Raw genomic sequence first — 27,142 nt, 5'->3', positions numbered from 1 at the left:
ATGTCATCTGCAAATAGAGATCGTTTTACTTCTTCCTTTTCAATCTGAATGTCTTTTACTTGTTTTCCTTGCCCTGGCTAGAACTCCCAATATCATGTCAAATACAAGGGCAAAAGCAGACATCTTGGTGGGTTTTTTTCCTGCTCTTAGTGGGATGGCAACCAGTCTTTCACCACTAAATATGACACTAGCTATGGGTTTTTGTTGGTGCCTTTTATCAGATTGAGGGAGTTCTATCCTTTTTCTTGTCTTTGAGTGTTCTTATCAGGAAAAGGAGTTGGATTTTGTTAAATGCCTTCTCTGCATCTATTGAAATTATCATATCGTTTTCGTCCTTTGTTCTATTGATATGATGTACTATATTAACAATTGATTTTTAAATGACAAACCACTTGCATTCCTGTGAAAAACTCCACTTGATCATGTTGTGTAATTCTTTTTCAATGTTGCTAGGTGTAGTTGGCTAGTATTTTGTTGAGGAGTATTCCATGTATATTCATAAAATATATTGGTCTATAATTATTTTGTAATGCTTGTGTCTGGTTTTTGTATTAGTGTTATATTGGTTTTACAGAAGAAGTTGAAAAGTGGTCCTCCCTCATATATTTTAAAAGATTTTCTTTTTAAATGGTATTAATTTTTCTTTAAATGTTTGGTAGAATTCACCAGTGAAAACATCTGGGCATGAGCTTTTCTTTCTATATAGTTTTGTTTGTTTGTTTTGCTTTATTTTGCTTTTACATATTCAATCTCTTACTTATTCCATGTCTATGGAGATTGCCTTATTAAGTGCATTTTATAATAATAGCTTGTGTCTTTCTAGGTATTTGTCCATTTCAATAAGTTATCTAACTTATTGGCATACAAATATTCATAATATTCCTTCATAATTCTTTATTTTTCTGCAAGAGAAGTGGTAATAGCTTCTCTTTCATTTATTTTCTTTTTCTTTCCTTTTCTTTTTCTTTCCTTTTCTTTCTTTCTTTCTTTCTTTCTTTTTTTTTTTTTTTCTGAAACAGGGTCTCACTCTTTCACCCAGATGGGAGTTCAGTGGTGTGATCATGTTTCACTGCAGCCTTAACCTCCCAGGCTCAAGCAATCAATCCTCCCACCTCAACCTCCTAAGTAGCTCAGACTACAGATGTGCATACCATGCCTGGTTAATTTTTTTATTTTTTGTAGAGACGGGACCTCCCTATGTTACCCAGCTTCATCTTGAACTTCTTACTCATTTAAAAGTACTTCTATACTTTTAAATTTATTGAGATTTGTTTTACGGTCTAGTATTCGGTTTGTTTTTGAGAATGTTCTATGTGTACTTGAGAAGAATGCATATTCTTTTTTATTTGGGTGGAATTTTCTATAGATGGCTGTTACATCAATTTTGTTTATAATGTTGAAGTATTTTGTTTTCTAGTTATCTTCTGCCTAGCCATTCTGTTCATTAGTTAAGTCTCCAACTATGATTGTTGAATTGTATATTTCTCCCTTCATTTCTGTGAGTATTGCTTCATATATTCTGGTTATCTGATGTTAGGTGTACATATGCTTATAATTGTTATATCTTTCTGATAGATTGACTATTTTTGAGGACTTTGGCCTATGAGGGTATAGCAAAATTTATAGTATTATCCTGTCTGCAGTGGTTTTATTCAACTTTTTCATTGTTTAGTTCCTTAAGAGGAAGTAAACATCTATTTTCATTCAAACATGCAATCTCCTTTGAAACTGAAGCCATTATAAGGAATAAATTGGCATTTTGTTCCGCAAAGAAAACTTAAAAATAAGACAACGCTTTGATCTTGAATATAGAAAGCAATGAAGTCAATTATTTTGGTATACTGATTACGATCGTTTTAGTAATAAATGAGTCTGGTTTTTCTGTGCAAATCTGTGATACATTAATATCTTATTAAATGGTAAAGTCAACTGAAAATGCTAGTTAACAATCATAACATTAGGAAAAAATAGAAGCAGAAAATCTCTGCTGATGTGGTACCATTAGACGAAGTTTAATATCTTAAAAAAAAAAAAATGGTTGATCAGAACTATCTCTTACATCAAGAAACAAAGTAAATGCTTGATAATATGCTCAACTCAATTATCCAGTTTTTCTAATTCCTGCACATATTTCAATAATGAATGTCACATTTATAAATCATTTTGGAAAATACATATTCTGAGTAATGAGAAGTTGATAGTTTAAGGTTATCTCCACATATTGTCTATTGTAAATAGTACTTCAATGAACACAGGAAGACTTTTATCTCTTTGAGATCCTGATTTCAATTCTTTTAGGTAAATACTCAGAAGTAGTATTGCTAGATCATATGGTAGTTCTATTTTTAATTTTTTTAGGAACTTCCATACTGTTTACTCTAGTGGCTGCCCCGTTTTTCGTTCTCACCAACAATAAGCAAGGGCCCCAATTTCTCCACATTCTTGGCAACACTTGTTGTCTTTTCTGGATAGCAATAAATTTGACAGCAGAAAATTAATTTTCTTGGTGGATTAGTCTGCATTCTCCAGAGAAACAAAACCAATATGATGTGTGCATGTGTGTGTGTGTTTATCAGAGAGAAAGAAAGAGAGAGAGAGAGAAATTTACTCTAATAAATTGGTTCACAGTTATGGAGGCTGAGAAGTTCCAAGGTCTGTAGTTGGAAAGCTGGAGGTTCAGGAGACTCGATTATATAGTTCAAGTCTGACTCTACAGGACTGAGGATGAGGTGGGCTGATGGCATAATTTCAGTTTGTGTCTGAGTCTGAAAACAGGAAAAGACCAACGTCCCAGCTCAAACACAGAGCATAAGTCTCCCTTACACTGCCTTTATTTGGGCCTTCAACAGATTGGATGAGGCCCACCACACTGGGGAGGACAATGTGCTTTACTCAGTCTTCTGGTTCAAATGTTAACCTCATTCCAAAATGCCCTCATAGACACACTCAGAATAAACACAGTCTATGGCTCAGTCAAGTTGACACATACAATTAACCACTATACTAGGTGTCTTAGTGGAACATAATGCAGAATGCACTAAGTAGTCCCAATGATAACCCAAGAACTTTTATTTTCCAGAAACAGAGAGCAAAATCCCCCATTTTAAGTTTGTACAATTAAAGTGATACTAGAAATAAAAGATTGATAGCTCCTGGGCCCTCAGAAGGGAACAAAGTGTCTAGTTCATATATGAATTTTCAGTAACATTCAAATTTTTCCAAGTTCTTAAGATTGGCATTAAATACAAAAGTGACAGTGTCTGTATGTATTTAGTTCTCTGGTAGGAACAAAAACCATAATACTAACATTCACTTTCGTACAAAATTATTTTTTCCAGTTATTAATTCTTTATTATATAAGTTTATAATTATAATAGTGTAACAGATCTGTTGTTCAAGGTTTAGAATAAGCAAAATCTCAAAAACTATGACAGCACCATATATTATTTTATATTTGTCGTGTGTGGCTTCAAATGGCATTTCCTGGTTTCCTTTATTTGATGAAATTATCATTTCCTTGAATCATTTATGGCTTTTTATCTGTAATAGAATTTCAAACTCAGTACATTCATAAGATCCTTAGAATTTCAGGCCCAGTACATGCTTAAGAAACTTTAGTTTAGCTATCTCCAGGAAGTCTTTCTAAATTGTGACCGAAAATACATTCCTAATATCTGAGATCATGAGTTTTTCTCAATATGATTAGAAGGCAGTCAAAATAAAGTCTAAACAAGATAATTTTTAGACATCTTTTGAGATCAGCATATAGATGTTATTCCTCATTTCTTTGTAAAATTGAATACTATCCCAATATGCAGATGTACTATAATTTAGCAAGCTCCATGTTGACATACATATGGATTCCTTCTCCATTTTTTTTTTTTTCCTTTTTGTTGATAAATTCAAGTTGTTTGTCCTGTGGAATTCCCTAGGATCTAAATTTTGATGATGTCATCTCTAACTTCTTGTTTAGCATTTTCCCTTATTCTTTATGTTTCTTGAGTTAGTAGATAGTTTTTTTTTTCCCAAACCATACTGAAAACATTGGAAGTAGCCATATTTTAAAGGTCTGATCAAATTTCAGCTTGATTTCTGGAAGGATTATTCTTAGTTAATGTTTCATACTTCAACTAGGTGGTATATAATTGTCTGGTTGACTCTTTTTTTGTGATTTTAGCAACTATTGAGGATCAATGCCTCTATCCATTAATTAGAAGTTACAAAATTGTTCTATTCTAATTACATCATACTTTCCCCATTTATTGGCTTGAATAAAAAGAAACTTACTCTCCTTCACTATTTGGTTACGCTCAGGTATAGATTATGTAGGAAATGCAGAATAAATGATTGATTATCAGTTTTCAGAGTCATGAGTTGTTCAAAAGTGGACAATGAAAAATTTTGGGTTTTTTTTTTAGTATCATTTTGACTGCATGGATTTAAATATATCTGATGTATTTCAACCCGTTGCAGTTAATATTTCTTCAGTGATTTTCAAATTTCACATGTTTGACAGTGGGAGGCTGTTTAAGTTGAGTCAAGGGTGCTTTTGATACAATCCTAGTAATCCTTGATAGCTTCTTTGTTTTATGTTATAACAAGAGATTCCAGACTCATCTTGAGCAATTCCTGTCTTAGATAGGCCTGGAATCAGACATTTTCCTAAAAGGCCCTGGTTTCTTTATGAATAAATAAAATTTACACACTTAGAGTATGTCAGATGGGTGCATTGCTAGTAGACCAGTTAATTTAACAGTTTTTCTTCCACAGGGTCAAAAAAAGCACTGACTGCCTGATATCAGAATCACTATATTTGTGAATTATATTTCTCTGTAAATTAGTTTTTAAAAAGTACAAATAAGTCTTCTATAGTTTCTGCTGAGATCTGATGGAAAGAAAACTAGTTGAAGTTTCAAAAGTAAAGGTTTAAAGCCTGGGAACTTCTGTGTGATATTAAGTAAGTCATTTCACTATTCTGAGTCACACATAATTTCTTGTACTTCAAAATAGAAATATTACCTATCACAGCTTTTATGAGAACCAGTATTGAAAGTACTTCATAATAACAGCTAACATTTCCTAGAATGTTTTACATGCCAGCTTTTGTGCTATGTTACCTAGCTTATATCATTAAATCTGTATAAAAGGACAAACATTATTTATTATTATTATTATTAATTATCTCCCTTTTATAAGGGAGAGCACCAAAGATTACAGTGACTGGTATCTTGCTGTTTCTATAAAGGAAATTTACAATGATCTCAAGAAGCCGAGGTCATCAAGCAGAGTAGGAGGTAGATTTCCTATCCAGGAGCAGTGAACCAAATTAAATACATAGGTAATCTACAGCTGCAAAATGTGAGAAATGACTGAACATAACCAGTAGTAGCAGACTAAATTAAGAAAAATGTTTAAATGCATTAAATTTATGCTTAAAATTAGAACAAGTATATTTGGATTCAGTTGCAAGAAGAGGAAGACAAAGTTATGATAGAAAGAAAACTCAGCAACTGGGATAACAAACTGGGCTCTTTTACAAACTCGCCATTTGAATTTGTCAAGAGATTTATTCTCTCCAGGTCTCAATTCTTCACAGGGGAATGAGGATATATGATTGTACAAGCTAATCTGTTAGGATAAAAATAGAACAGTAATGCTTGCGGAGAACTTTGCAATAACTCACTTTTGATGTGCAGAGTTAAAAAAAAATTACAACGTATTTATAGGTTCTACCGATTCAGGTTTCTGAATCACTCGTTAATTCCTTCATTTAATGATACTTGTTGAAGACCTACTGAGGTCTGAGCAGAGACTCAGAGTTGAAAAGAACGCACCTGGATTTCAAATGTTTCACAGAAAAACAGAGGTGAAGAAGGAGGTTGAATCAACTATAATTCCTTCTACAGCAGCGTCATATTTATTTTGAGTTTACCTTTCAAGTAGATTGTCTCCAGAAGAAGGAAGTCCTATCAATTAAGCATGACTCTCAAGAGAACAACACAATGTGTATAAGTGATTTTAAACAGAACATAGCATCAAGAAGTGAAAATTGCCCAAGACCCTATTTTATCCTGCACTTTTCCGTTACTTTGGTAGTCAAGAGTTGGTTGAGGCTGGGTGCAGTGGCTCACACCTACAATCCCGGAACTTGGGAGGCTGAGCAAGAGGATCTCTTGAGCCTAGAAGTCTGAGACTGGCCTGAATAACAAAACAAGGCCCCATCACTACAAAAAAATAAAATAAAATAAAATCAGTTGAGGATCAACAGCAGAGTCCAAGTATGTAAGGGGTATGTTATTCCATTTACTCCTCAGAATAATTAATTGAGGTAGGAGTTATATTACTGATTTTCAGATAACAAAACAGGGACTGTAGGTAACTTTCCCAAGGTCACACAATCAGATACGTAGTGAAACCATGATTCAAATTAGATGCCAAATGACTCTGAATTCACTATTCAAAAGTCATATATGGGAAGGGGAAAGCAAAAATATCTAACATTTTGCATAGGCCTCCTTTTCAACAGCACTTCTGGGCCCCTTAAATGTCACTTTTTCTACATAATGATTTTTGCTTGCAAAAGTCACCAACTGCATTTTTACTAATATGGCTCCAGCTTCCAGATCTACAGCAGTGTCAGCGTAGGTCAACATGAATATTATCACAAAGCCTTCACAGTATTCAGACTGCCACGGTCTGTGAAGGAAGGACTCAAAGTGCCATCTTAGAATTGGTGCTTTGCAAGTTGGGAGTGACTCCCCCTTACCTCAGTCTCTGGCCCCTCATGAGAAGCCATGCCAGGAATGGTTCTGCACTCAATGAGTCCAGGTGGGAAATAGAAACCTAGTGTGAACCCGAGGCTAGAATAGAAACTGCAGTTAGTCCTCTTCAGTGGACCAGTTGACCAGGTGACCCCTTCTGTTAAATCAGATGATTACTTAGTAATGTGTCCTTAAATAAATTGCCAACTTGAAAAAAAGTCTTTGAAATGAATAATTTAATATTTTATATATAATTTTATGTATGTACATTCATGTAAAGACTAAACTATACTAGTTTTAGTTTAAATGCAACTTAAATATTCCAATAAAGGGGAAGTGTACATTGACTTTACTCCAGATCTGATTTCCTAGCCAGATTGGAGGCAAATAAAATAATACGTTTCTGTTTATGTTAAGTGACATACATAATGTCTACTTATAACACCTCTCAATAGAATTCATAAGAGAAAAAAATTGTCATAAGTTACATCCTTCTTTAAATGACTACGCTAGAGACCACAAAATTTCCTTTAAACTCAATTGTCTCAAATATGAATGCTTTGATAACTTGCTAAAAGCAGTGGACAAAGTGTCATTAGTGAACCAGGAGAAGGGGAAACCCCAGAACAGCCATCAGCCATCTTTACTTCTCTGCAATCAGCTCCTTCATATCCCTGATAACAATGACAGGAAAATGTATCTGCCATCACTGCCAGGTCTGTATCAGACGCTCTTCCTTTCACAGTAAATTCCCCATCCTCAGAGGCCTCTATGTGGTAACTTGCGGGGTTCAAGTGAAGGTAAGTGGGTGAGTTCCACATCTTCCTTATGCACCTCCCATTGTTCCTGCAGAGGTGAAAGCTGCATACCTCAGCAGCTCTGGTCACATTGGCTATGTAGCTCCCTAAATCAGAACTCACAAACTGCTTCACCTTTGTACAGTTGGCCTAGAAATGTGGAAAGAAATTGATTTTAGTGTTTCTCCCTGATAGAAATGTAGAAAGAAATCAATTTTAGTGTTTCTCGCTGGTACTGATAGAATTAGAGCTTCTAGAACAGTTCTTTGGTCTTGATTAAAACATAATGGCTTGGTTCCAGTTGTTGAACTTGTAGGCTCCTGGGCACTATAACAAGGATCCCAAATCAGAAAGGGGAGAGGTCTGAGGGGAGGGAGATGGATACTATGTTACAGTCAGGTTAAGCAACTGAACTTGCAAATGGCCCCCAGAATCAGCACATGGGACCTTGCCTTTCTCCAATTTACATTCTTTTTTTCTTCCTTCTAGCTTCCAAGTTAATGAGTATAAAAGGAAAAGGAACAAACCCAAATTAGGAATGTACCAGAACTGCTGCCCTCAGGCTACCATTCAAGTATGTAGGGCCTTCCGTGGTTGTGTTACAGCTTGAATCACAGTCCATCATTTACTGTTAAATCATCTTATTCCACCATTCTACTGAGTATTATAGCCTTCTGGACTTTCCTGTTAATTTCCATCAACTGTCTTGGGTTCTGTACTTCTAATACAATTCAAACACAGAAAAGTCTATATGGCTGACTAGGTAACTTTTGTGTATATGGTTCCTATTACCTGTTCTAAACAGAGGCCACCTGTGTGCACCCACCTTCCTGATGAAGCTCTTCTGATGAGCCACCAAGGGGCTGGGGTGGAAATAGCACACCTGGAAAGTCAGGAATTAATCCTCTGAGTTTCTTCCTAATTCTCATATGTGGGCATAGGCATAAACAGTTTCATGAACATTATCTCAGTAGCAACAAATTGAGACTGTGAAATTCTAAGAATAATATCAGATCATCATGGACTTGCAAAAACCTCAATTTAGCAAAAAGTGTCAAGGGTACCAGTATTCAAGGTAAAATGCGTTACACTATAGAAATATAAACAAACCACATCTGGAAATATGGAAGAAATTGTAATTAATGTGGATTGGGGAAAACTAAGAATCTTTCCTGAAGTAAAAAATATATCTCAGCTGAGAGAAATTTGAAGAGCCATATAAATCTTTTTATTTTTCTTTTTTTTTTTTTGAAATGGAGTCTCACTCTTTCATCCAGGCTCAAGTGCGATGGCATCATCTTGGCTCACTGCAACCTCTGCCTCCCGGCTTCAAGCCATTCTCCTGCCTCAGCCTCCCAAGCAACTGGGATTACAGGCATATGCCATCACACTCGCCTAATTTTTATATTTCTAGTAGAAATTGGCTTTCTCCATGTCAGTCAGGCTGGTCTCGAACTCCTGGCCTGAAGTGATCCCACCTCCCAAAGTGCAGGAATTACAGATCTGAGACACCGTGCCCAGCCATAAACCTTATTTTAAATGCTGTTAATTTTTAGCTGATTTCTCTGTAGAGAAAAAAATAACTTCATTGTGGAGAATTAAAAAGTTACCACCTGTTTCTACCTCTCAAAATAGTATATAACACATTTTCTATAGTCGTTAAAATGCAAGGTGTCCATCATCAAACTGTGGCTAATGCCAGCTCTACCACTAACTATCCTAAATAGCTGTTAACCTAGTTGGTTTCCTCTCTAGTTTCACCATCTGTAAATGAGGACGATGGTCACTACCTCATATGATCAGGAAGTGAGCAAATTCGACTCAAAAAATCTCTTAGCACAACCTTAGTGTATCATAAATATTCATTAAATGTCAGTGTTATGATTACTATCTTTATAAAAGTTAACAATATTTTTTAGCCTTTTCTATGTATCAGGCACTGATTTGGAATATTTATTCTAAAGCTGGTTTGCTATGGAAGTCATGAGAGCTTTATTAGAGTAAGTTCTCCAAGAAAGCAGAGAAATACTTTAAAAAAAAACATTAAATATACCTTCAAGATACTGACTTACCTTGGATGAAGTTAAATTCATGTCTCCCCAAATAACAATGCCTGCAGCTCCCAAGGCAGCACTTTCTCCTATGGTGCTGACTAGATCTTGCTAGATTGAAGAGAGTAGAGTTCATTATTAATTTGAATATAAAACAACCCACCGGGGGCCAGGCGCGGTGGCTCACGCCTGTAATCCCAGCACTTTGGGAGGCCGAGGCGGGTGGATCACAAGGTCAAGAGTTTGAGACCAGCATGGTCAACATGGTGAAACCCCGTCTCTACTAAAAATCAAACAAAAAAATTAGCCAGGCGTGGTGGGTGCCTGTAATCCCAGCTACTCAGAGGCTGAGGCAGGAGAATCGTTTGAATCCAGGAGGTGGAGGTTGCAGTGAGCTGAGATCACACCATTGTACTCCAGCCTGGATGACAGGGCGAGACTCTGCCTCAAAAACAAAAAACAAAAAACCCACCAGGGATTAGGATTAGAGTGCGAGTTCAGTATAATAGGTCTGGTACTGAGCTCATATACTCCTTAGATACTATTTTCTATTTTCTTAGAGTGACACAAACGCTGAATAAACCAATGCTCAAAAACCACACTCTGTAACCATATGCAAAAACATAAAAATATTTTTAAAGAAAAACATATTTTGCCATGCAGGATGTTATTTTGAAGACAATGAGTCTGTAAATGGTTATCAGAAATTATTTAATTGAAATTAATCAGGGGCACAAACCCACATACCAGGTCATATGTATGTGTTCCGGAAAAAGAATCCAGAAGTTTTCCTTCTCCAAATGGGATCCTCTTAACCAAGGTCCTTTTCCATTTTGCAACATGCCCCAGTAACACTTCATCCCCACAGTTATTTGGATGGGTTTATATCATTTCAATTCCAAGGCCAGGCAAAGAAGCAACGTTAAGGGCTTGCAGGCTCTGATTTTGTCCAGCTTTTATATTTGTCCCTGAAATTATGTGTGTTTAATTTCTAAGGTATCTGGCCTAATGGGCTTTATTTATGACTCATCCAGTCATGGTAAAGTCGCTGGAATTTTCTGCAATATGGTTAAGATAGACAAAGGTAAGGTTTTAGCAGAGAGAATTTTGATTTTATAATCTTAAAGGGTTATTGTTTTAGTGTTTAAAGATTAACATGGATCTAGGCCGTTTTCTGGAGGAAATTAAGATTTGAATATATGTAGTTGGTTTCCTAGTTTGTTAAATTATAACACATTCCCCCAATCTTTAGGATACTAAGCATTCACCTTTTACTCCAAGGGTGAATTTCTACCAATTAAATGCTAGAAAATGTTATTAGGTGATTTGGTGGAAAACAAAAGCAGAACTGTAAATGCTATTTTGCCATTGGGCACTTAATATTAATACTTGAGAGATAAATCTCTTTATCTGACACTTTTATTGTCTAACACTCAAATTAAAGGTTTTACAAGATCAGTTTTTAAAGTTTTTATTTGTTTGTTTGTTTGTTTCTGGGCAATTGTCTTGTGACTTTCAACAAGAAAACAGATTTTGGTTTAAACTAATTTCCCTTTCAGGTTAACTTCCATTTTCATTTCGTACGATTATAATATCTGCTGAACAGGTCATAGCTGACATGACAGGAAGGAGAGGCTCAAATAAGATAATATAAATGAAAGAATTTTGAAAACTGTCAATGGCACGATGAACAGGGACAGAGAAGGGGCCATCCCTGCAGTACCAAGACTGAAGACGCTGCTGAGTCCGTGTCCACTCCCTCTTTGGACAAAGACATAAGGGAGCAGAACTCCTCACTCCCCTCACTTTGAAACTTCCCTGAAAATGGTGTCATATAGTCACATGGTGTGATCAGGGCAGAAATCCCCAACAGCTCTCCTTTTGATTAAGGCATTGTCATCAAAGGGGAATAAAGACATAACATTTACATTTTGTATTTATAGGTTATTGATCTATAGTAAGTATGTAAGTGGCAGATGTTTCTGGTGAAAAGCCACACACACCTTCTGAGGTTGCTGTCAGTTTCTTCCAAATCAGTTTTCAAATCAGTTTCTCAACAAATTAGTTCACTGTCACCTCACAGAGAGCAGGGTGCTGAATGAATCACAAAGCAGCTATGTTTTGGGGATCAGAAAAGCAAGGGCACTACCCAGCGAGGAAAGTCACAGATAAAAAGTGCCTCTGGGTGCAAATTGGGACACCTGAAAGCTTGAGCCACGGGGGTGTTGTCACATTAAGGAGAAAGAAAGGAACAAAGAAGATGAACTGAAAAGGAGCCTCCCAGGACCCAGTGTGGCACAGGGTGCTTTGCGCCTACACAGGATCCTCCGACCTGAATCATGGTTTCCCAAGCAGAGGGTAGGGCTACTCAGGAGATTCCCTCAACACTCCCGTGTCAGTCCCTGACGCTTACCAGAGTGCATGTAAGCAAGGTGCCCACTGTGGGGAGCTGGAGCATTACTAATGAGCTGCTTTTGTGCCGTACCAGAGACAGAATGAATTAATGACAAGGATAAACATCTTTAAATCTATAGGCAAGGAAACTCCTCTTGTTAATTTTTAAAAGCATATCTCACAGATGGAACAGGAGGTCATTATCTTAAGTGAAAAACTCAGAAACAGAAAGTAAAATATCAAATGTTTTTACTGGTAAGTAGGAGCTAAACGATGAGTAAACATGGACATACAGAGTACAATAATAGACACTGGAGACTCCAAAAGATAAAAGGGTGGAGGAGAGTGAGGGATAAGAAATGAACTGTCCGGTGAAATGTACACTTTTCAGGTGATGGGTAAACTAGAAGCCCAGACTTCACTACCACTCAATAAATCCATGTAACAAAACTGCACTTGTACCCCCAAATGTTTACAAATGGAAAACTAATAATAAATAATAAATGTTTTAAAAGCACAGCATCAGATTATATCTAGGTTGCATTCATATGTAAATAATATAGGCAATCTTCTGGGTGAAATGAGGTTTGACTGCCTCTGTATTCCCCAAGCTATAGCTACTGCCTGAGATTCCACTCTTAAATATCCCATGTGTAAGTTTAAGGCTTTGATGGCTGTTAAAAAAGTAATAGCCATACCACATAGGTTTCTGTAGAACTTCAGGTTTTCATATGCATGTTCTCATTTGATTTGCATCATACTTTTGCTAGGTCAGTAGGGCAGGTAATATTGTCTCATTTTGTACATGAAGACACCAAATCCAGGGAGGTTAAGAGATTTGCTACTTACTAGTGAATCTTCTTTGTAATCTTAACTGTATGTGTGTGCATTTTAAAATTCAGACATTGTTGGGAAAATCAGAAGTGGAAGCCATTAATGGTCATTAAGAGTTTGGTACAAATGAATATCAGGCTTTTTAAAAATTATGGGCAGGATTCTTCTAGGACTCCCCCTTTTCATTCAACTGTCTCTAAGATTCACACATACTGAGATATGTTGTTGTAATTCATTCATTTTTACTACTTTGTTTAATGGAATTAAATATGTAAAAGTTCAAAAAAAAGTTAAAAAATAAAAATAAATAAAAGTTAGATGTTGAACTTACAACAACAAAAAAATTATAGGCAGGGCCAGGCGCCGTGGCTCACGCCTGTAATCATAGCACTTTGGGAGGCCAAGGCGGGTAGATCTCTTGAGATCAGGAGTTCGAAACCAGCCTGACCAACAGGGCAAAACCCCATCTCTACCAAAAACCCAAAAATTAGCTGGGCATAGGGGCGCATGCATGTGATCCCAGCTACTTGGAGGCTGAGGCAGGAGAATCACTTGAACCCAGGAGGCAGAGGTCACAGTGAGCCGAGATCATGCCACTGCACTCCAACCTGGACGACAGAGGGAAACTCAACTAAAAATAAATAAATAAACAAACAAACAAATAAATAAATAAATAATAAGGGCAGATTTTTAAAGTCAATAGGGTACAATGGTGGGTACACTTATAGTTTAAAACACTTGGAAATCGCTTGTTTGTCACTTGGAAAAAAAAGAGTGCAGAATGAGATGAAACCCAAACTGTTGCTCCTTTTTCCTGAGAGGGAAAAGAGCATTTCCGAGGCTACAGTTACTAGAAAAAGAAGCTTATCCCAGGTTCACAGAATGTGCAGAATGTCCCAGTAGTCTAAATTCATCTTTTGAAATGAACATTTTGTCCCGTAGAGTTTACTGTTTCTCCTAAAAGTCAATTTATTATCACTAAAGAAAGGAACTTGGTTGACTCAAATATAGAAAAGATGTTTTATAAAAGAAGCTGGTATTTAAATTTTGATTCAATTCCAGAGTCAACATTATTTTGTAAAGATTTAGATTACTTTCTTTCTTTTTTTTGAGATTGAGTTTCACTCTGTTGCTCAGGCTGGAGTGCAGTGGCGCAATCTCGGCTCACTACAACCTCTGCCTCCCAGATTCAAGCAATTCTGTGTCTCAGACTCCCCAGTAGCTGGGATTACAGGCACCTGCCACCACACCTGGCTAATTTTTCTATTTTTAGTAGAGATGGGGTTTCAATACCTTGGTCAGGCTGGTCTTGAACTCCTGACCTCATGATCCACCTGCCTCAGCCTCCCAAAGTGCTGGGATTACAGGCATGAGCCACTGCACCCAGCCTAGGTAACTTTTTAAAATCTTTCAGACTGTACTGACTTCCTATTCTTCTTCATAAATTATTTATCACTGATTTTTCTAGGTGGTATGAAGAGAAGTTCACAGTAGAGACTTTATTTCCTTCCTCCTTCACCTCATGAATGACCTCGGAGGTATGGCACTTACCATATTTCATACATATGTATCATTTCTCCCTCTGATGAATACACTCCATTTATGTTCCAAAGATACCTGGTCACTGTAAAATGCCTCACCTGGGTATTTTCTATGCCTCCTCCTTAGGATGCCTAGAAGTCAGTATGAGGCCTCTGAGCCCCAAGCTAAGCCATGTATCCCCTGTGACCTGCACACATAGGTCCAGATGGCCCAAAGCAAGTGAAGAATCACAAAAGAAGTGAAAATGGCTGGTTCTTGCCTTAACTGATGACATTCCACCACAAAAGAAGTGAAAATGGCTGGTCTCTGCCTTAACTGATGACATTACCTTGTGGAATTCCTTCTCCTGGCTCATCCTGGCTCCAAAGCTCCCCCACTGAGCACCTTGTGATCCCCGTCCCTGCCTGCCAGAGAACAACCCCCTTAACTATAATTTTCCACTACCCACCCAAATCTTATAAAATGGCCCACCCTTATCTCCCTTTGCTGACTATCTTTTCGGACTCAGCCCACCTGCACCCAGGTGATTAAAAAGCTTTATGGCTCACATAAAGCCTATTTGGTGGTCTCTTCACACAGACATGCGTGAAATTTGGTGCCATGACTTGAATCAGGGGACCTCCCTTGGGAGATCAATCCCCTGTCCTCCTGCTCTTTGCTCCATGAGAAATATCCACCTACGACCTCGGGTCCTCAGACTAACCAGCCCAAGGAACATCTCACCAATTTTAAATTGGGTAAGCGGTCTCTTTTTACTCTCTTATCCAACCTCTCTCACTATCCCTCAAACTCTTTCTCCTTTCACTCCTGGCGCCATCTTTCAATCTCTCCCTTCTCTTAATTTCAGTTCCTTTCCTTTTCTTGTAGAGACAGAGGAGACGCGTTTTATCTGTGAACCCAAAACTCTGGCACCAGTCATGGAGTCGGGAAGACAGTCTTCCCTTGGTGTTTAATCACTGCAGGGACCCCTGCTTGATTATTCACCCACGTTTCAGAGGTGTTCGATCACCATGGGGACGCCTGCCTTGGTCCTTCACCCTTAGTGGCAAGCACCACTTTTTTGGGGGGCAAGTACCCCCTTCCCCTTCTCTCCATGTCTCTATCCTTTCTTTTCTCTCCACTTTCCTGGGGGACAAGCACCCCCTACCCTTCTCTCTGTGTCTCTACCCTTTCTTTTCTCGGGGCTTGCCTCCTTAACTATGAGCAACCTTCTACTCTCTATTCCTCCCTCTTCTCCCTTAGCCTGTGTTCTCAAAAATTTAAAACCTCTTCAACTCACACCTGACCTAATACGCAAATGCCTTATTTTCTTCTGCAATGTCACTTGACCCTAGTGCAAATTGGATAATGGCTCTAAATGGCCAGAAAATGGCACTTTCGATTTCTCCATCCTACAAGATCTAGATAATTTTTGTCAAAAAGTGGGCAAATGGTCTGAGGTGCCCTACATCCAGACATTTTTCACACTTCGTTCCCTCCCTAGTCTCTGTTCCCAATGTGATTCCTCCTAAATCCTTTTGCTTTCCCTCGTGCCTGTGCCCTCAGTCCCAACCCCAAGCGCCGTTGAGTCTTTTCAATCTTCCTTTTCTACAGACCCATCTGACCTCTCCCCCCTCCCCAGTCTGCTCGTCACCAGGCTGAGCTAGGTCCCAATTCTTCCTCAGCCTCTGCTCCTCCACCCTATAATCCTTCTATCACCTCCCTTCCTGACACCTGGTCCTGCTTACAGTTTAGTTCCATGACTAGCTCCCCCCCCACCTGCCCAACAATTTCCTCTTAGAGAGGTGGCTGGAGCTGCAGGCGTAGTCAGGGTACATGTGCCTTTTTCTCATCAGACCTCTTTCAGATATGTCAGCATTTAGGTTCTTTCTCATCAGACCCCACTAAATATATACAAGAATTCCAATATCTAACTCTGTCCTTCCTGGCCCCATCGCCTCGGAAGCCCCCTGGACCATCACAGACGCCAAGCCTCAGGTAACTCTCACAGTGGAGGGTACGTCCATCCCCTGTGTAATCAATACAGGGGCTACCCACTCCACATTATCTTATTTTCAAGGGCCTGTTTCCCTTGCCCCCATAACTGTTGTGGGTATTGACGGCCAAGCTTCAAAACCTCTTAAAACTCCCCCCACTCTGGTGCCAACTTGGACAACATTTTTTATGCACTCTTTTTTAGCTATCCCCACCTGCCCAGTTCCCTTATTAGGCTGAGACATTTTAACCAAATTATCTGCTTCCCTGACTATTCCTGGACTACAACCACATCTCATTGCCGCCCTTCTTCCCAATCCAAAGCTGCCTTTGCATCTTCCTCTCATATCCCCCCATCTTAACCCACAAGTATGGGGCACCTCTACTCCCTCCCTGGCAACCAGTCACACGACCGTTACTATCCCATTAAAACCTAATCACCCTTACCTTGCTCAACACCAATATCCCATCCCGCAGCATGCTTTAAAAGGATTAAAACCTGTTATCACTCGCCCGCTACAGCATGGGCTTCTAAAACCTATAAATTCTCCTTACAATTCCCCCATTTTATCTGTCTGAAAATTGGACAAGTCTTACAGGTTAGTTCAGGATCTGCACTTTATCAATCAAATTGTTTTGCCTTTCCACCCTGTACTGTCCAACCCGTATACTCTTTTGTCCTCAATATCTTCCTCCACAACTCACTATTCCATTCTTGATCATAAAGATACTTTTTTCACTATTTTCCTGCACCCCTCATCCCAGCCTCTCTTTGCTTTTACCTGGACTGACCCTGACACCCATCAGTCCCAGCAGTGACTACCTGTGCTGTGCTGCCACAAGGTTTCAGGGACAGCCCTCATTACTTCAGCCAAGCTCTTTCTCATGATTTACTTTCTTTCTACCCCTCTGCTTCTCACCTTATTCAATATATTGATGATCTTCTACTTTGTAGCTCCTCCTTTGAATCTTCTCAACAAGACACCCCCCTGCTCCTTCAACATTTATTCCCCAAAGGATATCAGGTATTCCCCTCCAAAGCTCAAATTTCTTCTCCATCCGTTTCCTACCTCAGCATAGTTCTTCATAAAAACACACATGCTTTCCCTGCCGATCGTCTCCAACTGATCTCTCAAACCCCAACTCCTTCTACAAAACAATAACTCCTTTCCTTCCTAGACATGGTTCGATACTTTTTCCTTCAGATACCTGGTTTTGCCATCCTAACAAAACCATTATATAAACTCACAAAAGGAAACCTAGCTGACCCCATAGATCCTAAATCCTTTCCCCACTCCTCTTTCCATTCCTTGAAGACAGCTTTAGAGACTGCTCCCACACTAGCTCTCCCTGACTCATCCCAACCCTTTTCATTACACACAGCTGAAGTGCAGGGCTATGCAGTCAGAATTCTTACACAAGGACTGGGACCGTGCCCTGTAGCCTTTTGTCCAAACAACTTAACCTTACTGTTTTAGGCTGGCCATCATGCCTCCGTGCAGTGGCTGCTGCCACCCTAATACTTTTAGAGGCCCTCAAAATCACAAACTATGCTCTCATAACTTCCAAAATCTATTTTCTTCCCCACACCTGATGCATATACTTTCTGCTCCCTGGCTTCTTCAGCTATACTCACCTTTTGTTGAATCTCCTACAATTACCATTTTTCCTGGCCCTGACTTCAATGCAGCCTCCCACATTATTCCAGATACCACACCTGACACCTATGACTGTATTTCTCTGATCCACCTGACATTCACCCCATTTTCCCATATTTCCTTCTTTCCTGTTCCTCACCCTGATCACATTTGGTTTATTGATGGCAGTTCCACCAGGCCTAATCGCCACTCACCAGCAGAGGCAGGCTATGCTATAGTATCTTCCACATCTATCATTGAGGACCCCTCTATACTACCTCTCAGCAAGCCAAACTCATTGCCTTAACTTGGACCCTCACTCTTTCAAAGGGACTACGCATCAATATTTATACTGACTCTAAATATGCCTTTCATACCCTGCACCACCATGCTGTTATATGGGCAGAAAGAGGTTTCCTCACTACACAAGGGTCCTCCATCATTAATGCCTCTTTGATAAAAACTCTTGTCAGGGCCACTTTACTTCCAAAGGAAGCTGGAGTCATTCACTGCAAAGGCCCTCAAAAGGTGTCAGATCCCAATGCTTATGCTGATGAGGTAGCTAAAGAAGCAGCTAGCATTCCAGCTTCTGTCCCTCATGGCCAGTTTTTCTCCTTCTCATCAGTCACTCCCATGTATTCCTCCACTGAAACTTCCACCTATCAATCTCTTCCCACACAAGGCAAATGGTTCCTAGACCAAGGAAAATACCTCCTTCCAGCCTCACAGGCCCACTCTGTTCTGTCATCATTTCATAACCTCTTCCATGTAGGTTATAAGCCACTAGCCAGTTTCTTAGAACCTCTCATTTCCTTTCCATCGTGGAAATCTATCCTCAAGGAAATCACTTCTCAGTGTTCTGTCTGCTATTCTACTCCCGCTCAGGGATTGTTCAGGCCTCCTCCCTTCCCTGCACATCAAGCTCGAGAATTTGCCCCTGCCCAGGACTGGTAAATTGACTTTACTCACCTGCCCCGAGTCAGGAAACTAAAATACCTCTTGGTCTGGGTAGACACTTTCACTGGATGGGTAGAGGCCTTTCCCACAGAGTCTGAGAAGGCCACTGTGGTCATTTATTCCCTTCTGTTAGAGATAATTCCTCAGTTTGGCCTTCCCACCTCTATACAGTCTGATAACGGACTGGCCTTTACTAGTCAAATCACTCAAGCAGTTTCTCAGGTTCTTGGTATTCAGTGGAAACTTCATATTCCTTACCATCCTCAATCTTCAGGAAAGGTAGAACAGACTAATCGTCTTTTAAGGACACACCTCCCCAAGCTCAGCCTCCAACTTAAAAAGGACTGGACAGTACTTTTACCTCTTGCCCTTCTCAGAATTAGAGCCTGTCCTCGAGATACTCTAGGGTACAGTCCATTTGAAATTTTATATGGATGCACTTTCTTGCTCAGCCCCAACCTTGTCCCAGACACCAGCCCTCTAGGCGACTATCTTCTCGTCCTCCAGCAGGCTAGACAGGAAATTAGCCAGGCTGCTAATCTTCTCTTGCCTACTCCAGATTCCCAGCCATATAAAGACACCCTCGCTGGACGATCAGTTCTTGTTAAGAATCGGACCCCTCAAACTCTACAACCTTGATGGACCAGACCCTACTTAGTCATCTATAGTACCCCAACTGCCGTTTGTCTGCAGGATCCTGCCCACTGGGCTCATTATTCCAGAATAAAGCTGTGTTCATCAGACAACCAGCCTAATACCTCCTCTTTCTCCTGGAAGTTGCAAGTACTCTCCCCTACTTCCCTTAAACTCACTCGCATTTCTGAAGAACAGTAATAACCCTTATGAGCCTAATACATCCCTTCATTCTATTAGGTCTGTTCATCCTTACCCTACTTTTTCCAATGGGGCTTTACGCAGTCATCCCCACTACTTGGACTGAGCCCCAAAAACTAGTCATCCCTGCTATCTTCTGTCTAGTCATACTCCCATTTATCGTTCTCAACTACTCATAAATGCCCTACTCTTGTTTACACTGCTGGTTTACACTGTTTCTCCAAGACATCACAGCTGATATCTCCTGGTGCTATCCCTAAACGGCCACTCTTAACTCCCTCTTAGAGTGGATAGATGATCTTTGCTGGCAGGGGACCCTCCAATACTTTCACCCTGATGAAGTTCTATTCTTTACTTTTATACTCACTCTTATTCTCATTCCCATCCTTATGCCACCCTCTACCTCTCCCCAGCTATCTCCACCACACTATCAACCTTACTCACTCTCTCCTAGCTGTTTCTAATCCCTCCTTAGCAAACAATTGCTGGCTTTGCATTTCCCTTTCTTCCAGCACCTACACAGCTGTCCCTGCCTTACATACAGACTGGGCACCTGTCTCCCTACACCTCCGAACTTCCTTTAACAGCCCTCACCTTTATCCTCCTGAAGAATTTCTTTACTTTCTAGACAGGTCCAGCAAGATCTCCCCAGACATTTCACATCAGCAAGCTGCCACCCTCCTCTGCACTGACTCAAAAAAACCTTTCTCTTTATATCAACTCTACTCCCCCCATATTTGGACCCCTCACAACACAAACTACTATTCCTGTGGCTGCTCCTTTATGTATCTCTCGGCAAAGACCCACTGGAATTCCCCTGGGTAGCCTTTCACCTTTTCGTTCATCTCCACAGCCCAACTACACACATCACTGAAACAATTGGAGCCTTCCAGCTCCATATTACAGACAAGCCCTCTATCAATACTGGCAAACTTAAAAACATTAGCAGTAATTATTGCTTAGGAAGACACTTACCCTGTATTTCACTCCATCCTTGTCTACCTTCCCCTTTGTCATCAGACTCTTCTCTCAGGCCCTCTTCTTGTTTACTCATACCAAGCCCCGTAAATAACAGTGAAAGTTTGCTCATAGACACTCAATGTTTTCTCATACACCATGAAAATCAAATCTCCCCCTCTACGCAGTTACCTCATCAGTCCCCTTTACAACCTCTGACAGCTGCCGCCCTAGCTGGATCCCTAGGAGTCTGGGTAGAAGACACCACTTTCAGTACTCCTTTTCATCTTTTTACTTTGCATTTCCAGCTTTGCCTCACACAAGTCTCTTCTTCCTCTGTGGCATTCTACCTACATGTGTCTACCCGCTAATTGGACAGGCACGTGCATACTAGTTTCCCTTACTCCAAAAATTCAATTTGCAAATGGGACTGAAGAGCTCCCTGTTCCCCTCATGACATCAACACGACAAAAAAGAGTTATTTCACTAATTCCTTTGCTTGTCAGTTTAGGACTTTCTGCCTCCACTATTGCTCTTGGTACTGGAACAGCAGGTATTTCAACCTCTGTCACGACATTCCATAGCCTCTCCAATGACTTCTCTGCTAGCATCACAGACATATTACAAACTTTATCAGTCCTCCAGGCCCAAGTTGACTCTTTAGCTGCAGTTGTCCTCCAAAACCGCCAAGGCCTTGACTTACTCACTGCTGAAAAAGGAGCACTCTGTATATTTTTAAGTGAATAGTGTTGTTTTTACCTAAATCAATCTGGCCTGGTGTATGACAACATAAAAAAACTCAAGGATAGAACCCAAAAACCCACCAACCAAGCAACTAATTATGCTGAACCCCCTTGGGCACTCTTTAATTGGATGTCCTCGGTCCTCCCAATTATTAGTCCTTTAATACTTGCTTTCTTCTTCTTTTATTCGGACCTTGTATCTTCCATTTAGTTTCTCAATTCATCCAAAATCGTATCCAGGCCATCACCAATCATTCTACATGAAAAATGCTCCTTCTAACAACCCCACAGTATCACCCCTTACCACAAAATCCTCCTTCAACTTGACCTCTCCCACTCTAGGTTCCCACATGACCCCTAATCCTGCTCAAAGCAGCCCTGAGAAACATTGCCCATATCTCTCCATGCCACCCCCAAAACTTTTCACTGCCCCAACACTTCAATACTATTTTATGGTATTTTTCTTATTAATATAAGAAGGCAAGAATGTCAGGCCTCTGAGCCCAAGCTAAACCATCGTATCCCCTGTGACCTGCATGTATATATACATCCAGATGGCCTGAAACAAGTAAAGAATCACAAAAGAAGTGAAAATGGCTAATTCCTGCCTTAACTGATGACATTCCACCACAAAAGAAGTGAAAATGGCTGGTCCCTGCCTTAACTGATGACATTATCTTGTGAAATTCCTTCTCCTGGCTCATCCTGGCTCAAAAGCTCCCCCACTGATCACCTTGTGACCCCCAACCCTGCCCACCAGAAAACAACCCCCTTTGACTGTAATTTTCCACTACCCACCCAAATGCTATAAAATGGCCCCACCCCATCTCCCTTTGCTGACTCTCTTTTTGGACTCAGCCCGCCTGCACCCAGGTGATTAAAAAGCTTTATTGCTCACACAAAGCATGTTTGGTGGTCTCTTCACACAGATGCATGTGAAACTCAGAACATCTTTAACAGATATTGGTGAGTTGAAATTTGCAATGGTACAGAAAGGAAAAATGCCTCTGTTAAAATATATTAAACCACTGGTGTCCAGCAATACCTGAAAACATCACTGCATCACACGTGAAGCCCTCCACAAGTCCCAAGGCTTCTCAATGTAGAAAAGTTACGCAAAATTATCCAAATCCAAAGATTAGGCTGGGCACGGTGGCTCATGCCTGTAATCCCAGCACTTTGGGAGGCCAAGGCTGGTGGATCACCTGAGGTCAGGAGCTCAAGACCAACCTGTCCAACGTGGTGAAACCCCATCTTTACTAAAAGTACAAAAATTAGCTGGGCATGGTGGTGGGTGCCTGTAAATCCAGCTACTTGGGAGACTGAGGCAGAAGAATCACTTGAACCCCGGAGGTGGAGGTTGCAGTGAGCCAAGACTGCATGATTGCACTCCAGCCTGGGTGACAAGAGCAAAAAACTCCTTCTTGAAGAAAAAAAAAAAATTAGGATACCCACTACTTCCCACAGAATTTTTCGTTTAAGTGGCTAGACAATTCTGCTTCCACATGTATGAGCAAACACTCCATTTCAAAACATCCTTTTTGATTATCTAACCTGCTGTCGATCATTTCAATAACCTTCCAAAATGCCCAGTTGTGAATATAGTTAAAGTTGGTGTGCAGGAAATGTAGTAGTTGCTGGTATCTACTTTAACTCTTTCTCACCTTACTTTGTTCCTTAAGAGAATAATAATGAATAAGATAATCAAAATTCAGTTGTCATATATGAAGAGTCTAAACACATGACTAGTCAAGGAAGAATTATGCTCCTATATAACAGACCATTAATTGAAATCAATTCTTCAAAGAACATAATTAACAAAGAAATGTCCTTTTAGAGATAAGGAGGAGATCCCCCACCATTGGACAAGAAGCTTCTTACCTTAGAAAGAAAAAATAAAGGTTCATCTCTGTACCCTAGCCTTGTGTAGACAAATACAGGCAGAGCATAATCGTGAGATGTCATGGTAGAGATCCTCATGGATTCATGCACCCGAAATTGGGAGAAGCGCAAAATGTTTTCACTGTCTCCAAGGGATTTCCAGACACCGATAGAAGGATATAAAGCAGCACTGCTGTTCCAGAGCCAAGAGAGCTCATTGTTCCTCAAGACTTCCTCTTCTGGGCATGACCCAGTATAGTTTGGGGCATAAACATTATAATTGTGACAATCAGGATATAAATAATAACCCCAAAGACCTTTGGGTCGACTCTTAATTCCCAATTTGATGGTTTCCTTCATGAAAGCTTTTGCGCTTTCTTCAAAGGTCACTTTAGCTAAATATTCAATATCCGTAGCTGATACATTCTTTCCCATATCAGAAATAAGCTTTCTTGACTTCTTTCTGTAGACATCTTTTGCGTTCCAGTTCCGGGCCCACTGTGGTCGCCAATATTCCCAATCTATAACAGCAAGTCCACTGAAATCTTCAGCAGGGATGTAATAATTAATATCTTGGTCAGCTTTTTCCAGATGTACTTGTAAACTTATGTTCTGTGGGAGACCTCCATTAATGGGGACCCCTTGTGATGTATACCACGGATAGTATCCCAATCTGTTGACATAAAATATAGTGATGTTTTGCCCCCTGGCCTTGGCCAGTGGGCTTCCAATCACTGGAAACATTTTCAAATTTAGTCTTAAATTATATTTTATCAAACACTTATCTGTTGGAGCATTCCAAGCAGCTATAAAAGGTTTTCTTTGATAAATTGGAAGTCGAGCAGGTTTTAGACAAGAGATAGACTTTAGAATAAAAAATATAAGGAGCCATGAAGTGAGATGTACTGGTTGAACAACACAAAGCCTTAACTGTCCTTCAGATAACACTTTCATGGTAAGATAAAAATCTTATGTTATCTTCTGCTTTAGTGCACTCTAGAAGACCTGTGGAGAGATTTAATTTCCTGTTAGGCATAGTTTTGAGGAACAAGACTCAAATAGGCCTATAAATAAATGGAGATATAGAAGCAGATGTAGAGACCTAGCTTCTATTCAGGGGCAGGAAATGCAATTCAACAGACATTCATGGAGCACCAGACCCTATGTCCAGAAAATAAAATGAATAAGATGTGGTCCTTGCCTTTAAGGAGTTCATGATCAGATAAAGATGTGAAATAATATTCATTATCATTTTGGAAAACTCATCAAATCCCAGGCATTGTGCTTAAGTGCTTTGTAAATATTTTTAAAACTTGTAATAACTATGTAAGGCTTATAATTACATTTCCATTTTACAAATGGGGAAACTGAGGCTTAGAGAGATGAAAAGGCTTGCCTGATGTCACATTATATGGAAGGCAAGGTGATGTAAAATTTAAATAATAAAAATGCATAATAAGTACTACATGATAATTTATTGGAGTGATTACTTCTGGGAGTAAGCAGTAGGTAGGAATGGAGAGGAAAGTGATTGAGTGGCAAGAAATTAAAACCAGCCAAACTGTTCTAAAGAATAGATGTTTTGGGTTTCTTTTGAATAAACTTAGAAATTGACCCTCCCAGGGTAAAACTTAAGAAAGTTACATTTGTCTTATCAGGGTTCCTTTCTTGGTAAACCAACCATCAAGCCTCCCAGAAAGCTTCAAGGAACTGAAACTTACCGGATTACCACATCTAAACAATGAGACACCAGACACCTCACTGACCTAACTGACCACTTGCCTGTTGACCAATTCCTCTTTCTTACCCCTCCTTAATTCCTATTTTCTCACACATAGTTACTTTTCTTCCCTACTTTATAGACCCCAAATTTTAGTAGCTTGAGGAGATGAATTCGAGACTGATCCTTTATTCTGCTTGGCCGCAGCACCCAAATAAGGCCTTCTTTCCCAGCAATACTCCTTGACTCAGTGATTGGCTTTCTGTGCAGCAAGCAACAGGACCTAGACCAAACCCCTGGTGTAACAGAATGTCTCAGGGAAGACACTGGAGTTGAAAGAGAAGATAGGGCCAGGCAGGGTGGCTCACACCTATAATCCCAGCACTTTGGGAGGCTGAGGTGGGTGGATCACAAGGTCAAGAGATCAAGACCATCCTGGCTAACATGGTGAAACTCCATCTCTACTAAAAATACAAAAATTAGCTTGGTGTGATGGCACACGCCTGTAGTCCCAGCTACTCAGGAGGCTGAGGCAGGAGAATCGCTTCAACCTGGGAGGTGGAAGTTGCAGTGAACCAAGATCACACCACTGCCCTCCAGCCTGGCAACAGAGCGAGACTCAATCTAAAAAAGAAAAGAAAAGAGAGAGAGAAAGAGAAAGATAGGTAGGTGTTTGGACAGTACGAGAGGGAATACGATAGTGGCTACCTTGTCAAGTTATTTTTTAGTTATCTCTTTGTAAAACTACTACAAAATTATTTTTGTAAAAGCTCATCAAAGGGTTTGATGGCATAAAACATTTGCAGTCTTGTGTGTCATTAAAAGGGAAGTGCATTGTGGTTATGCCTGATGCCTAGTGAGACTAAGGTGTCCAGTAGACATTTGTCCTTTGGCTGTGTGCTCAGGATACAGACCCCTTTCCTCAGTAGTTAATTCTGTACCATAAATACCTTGGAAGGCAAAGTCCATATTTCATAAAATAAGCCAAAATATCTCAGTGTTCCTTGCAGGTTTGGTATTTGTCTATGACTGTGGTCAGCCCAATTAGATGCATCCTAATTTAGGCTTTGAATTAGGATATTGAGATTCAAGGAGGCTGAGGTGACATTGCCAGTGGTGACATAAATTCCAGTGTCAAGGAGCAGCAAGCTGGAGCATCCAGAACCTGAACCTGATGCCTATAATGTTACTGTTAAGTGGAGACATTGTCCTCATGAGACACCGCCTTTCTGCTCAAGTAAGCAAGGTTTGTTTTGGGGAACTCTGGTGGAGAAGTGATATGGTTTGGCTGTGTCTCCACCAAAATCTCATCTTGAATTGCAGCTCCCATAATCTCCCTGTCATAGGAGGGATGTGGTGGGAGGTAATTGAATCATGGGGGCAGATTTCCCTTGCTGTTCTTGTGATAATGAATAAGTCTCACGAGATCTGATGGTTTTATAAATGGTCATTCCCCTGTGCATGCTCTCTTGCCTGCCTCCATGTAAGACGTGACTTTGCTCCTCCTTCGCCTACTGCCATGATTGTGAGGGATCCCCAACCATGTGGAACTGTGAGTCCATTAACTCTCTTTTTCTTTATAAATTACCCAGTCTTGGGTATGTTTTCATTAGCAGTGTGAGAACGGACCAATACAAGGCCCTTCTGTGCTTGGTAGTAAAGCCTGTGCCACATGTTGTGTGTAATTATCATGTTTAACCACCAGGTGTCACCAGCCAAACCTTATAGTATTTCTCAGGCCTCAGACACTGCTGTAAAAAAATGTTTAATTAATTCACAAAACTTCCTCCAAAGACATTTAAGAAGTCCTAAGTAAATGGATAAACACAAAACACCAGTTTTTAAGAGCTATAGAGGTAGATATTTTCATTTATTGAATAAATATACTCTTCCATGCACAAAGCTGAATAAAATTACCCTACTTAGTAGCATATGAAATATATCCTACTGCAGTTCTAAATTATGATTTGAAGAGAATAATATCTTCAAGGGAATCTAATTTTATGAGTAAGAAAAATTGTGGTACTCAAAACTTCTCCTTTTCTTTGATTTTTTTATTA

The 27,142-nt window shown here is 39.8% G+C and overlaps 1 protein-coding gene across 2 annotated transcripts in view; it reads right to left on the bottom strand.

Moving 5' to 3' along the window:
* Positions 1–6,979: 6,979 nt before the first annotated feature.
* The window catches only part of HYAL4 (hyaluronidase 4), a 38,566-nt gene continuing 18,403 nt past the window's right edge, over positions 6,980–27,142 (bottom strand). Inside the window, exons 2-5 of one of the 2 annotated variants that reach the window (XM_023223551.1) lie at positions 23,363–24,367; positions 9,631–9,720; positions 8,385–8,441; positions 6,986–7,708 (exon numbers count right to left, since the gene is read on the bottom strand). In XM_023223551.1, coding sequence (XP_023079319.1) covers positions 7,307–7,708; positions 8,385–8,441; positions 9,631–9,720; positions 23,363–24,316 — 1,503 coding nt within the window. In that variant the 5' untranslated portion in view covers positions 24,317–24,367 and the 3' untranslated portion in view covers positions 6,986–7,306. Of the gene's footprint in view, positions 7,709–8,384; positions 8,442–9,630; positions 9,721–23,362; positions 24,368–27,142 lie in introns of both variants that reach the window. The other variant, XM_023223552.2, reaches the window with a different exon arrangement.

This window comes from Piliocolobus tephrosceles, chromosome 8, assembly GCF_002776525.5.
Source record: "Piliocolobus tephrosceles isolate RC106 chromosome 8, ASM277652v3, whole genome shotgun sequence".
In the NCBI taxonomy this organism is placed as follows: Eukaryota; Metazoa; Chordata; class Mammalia; order Primates; family Cercopithecidae; genus Piliocolobus; species Piliocolobus tephrosceles.
The sequence above is the reverse complement of the archived record's forward strand: the minus strand, read 5'-3'. Positions and strand labels throughout refer to the sequence as shown.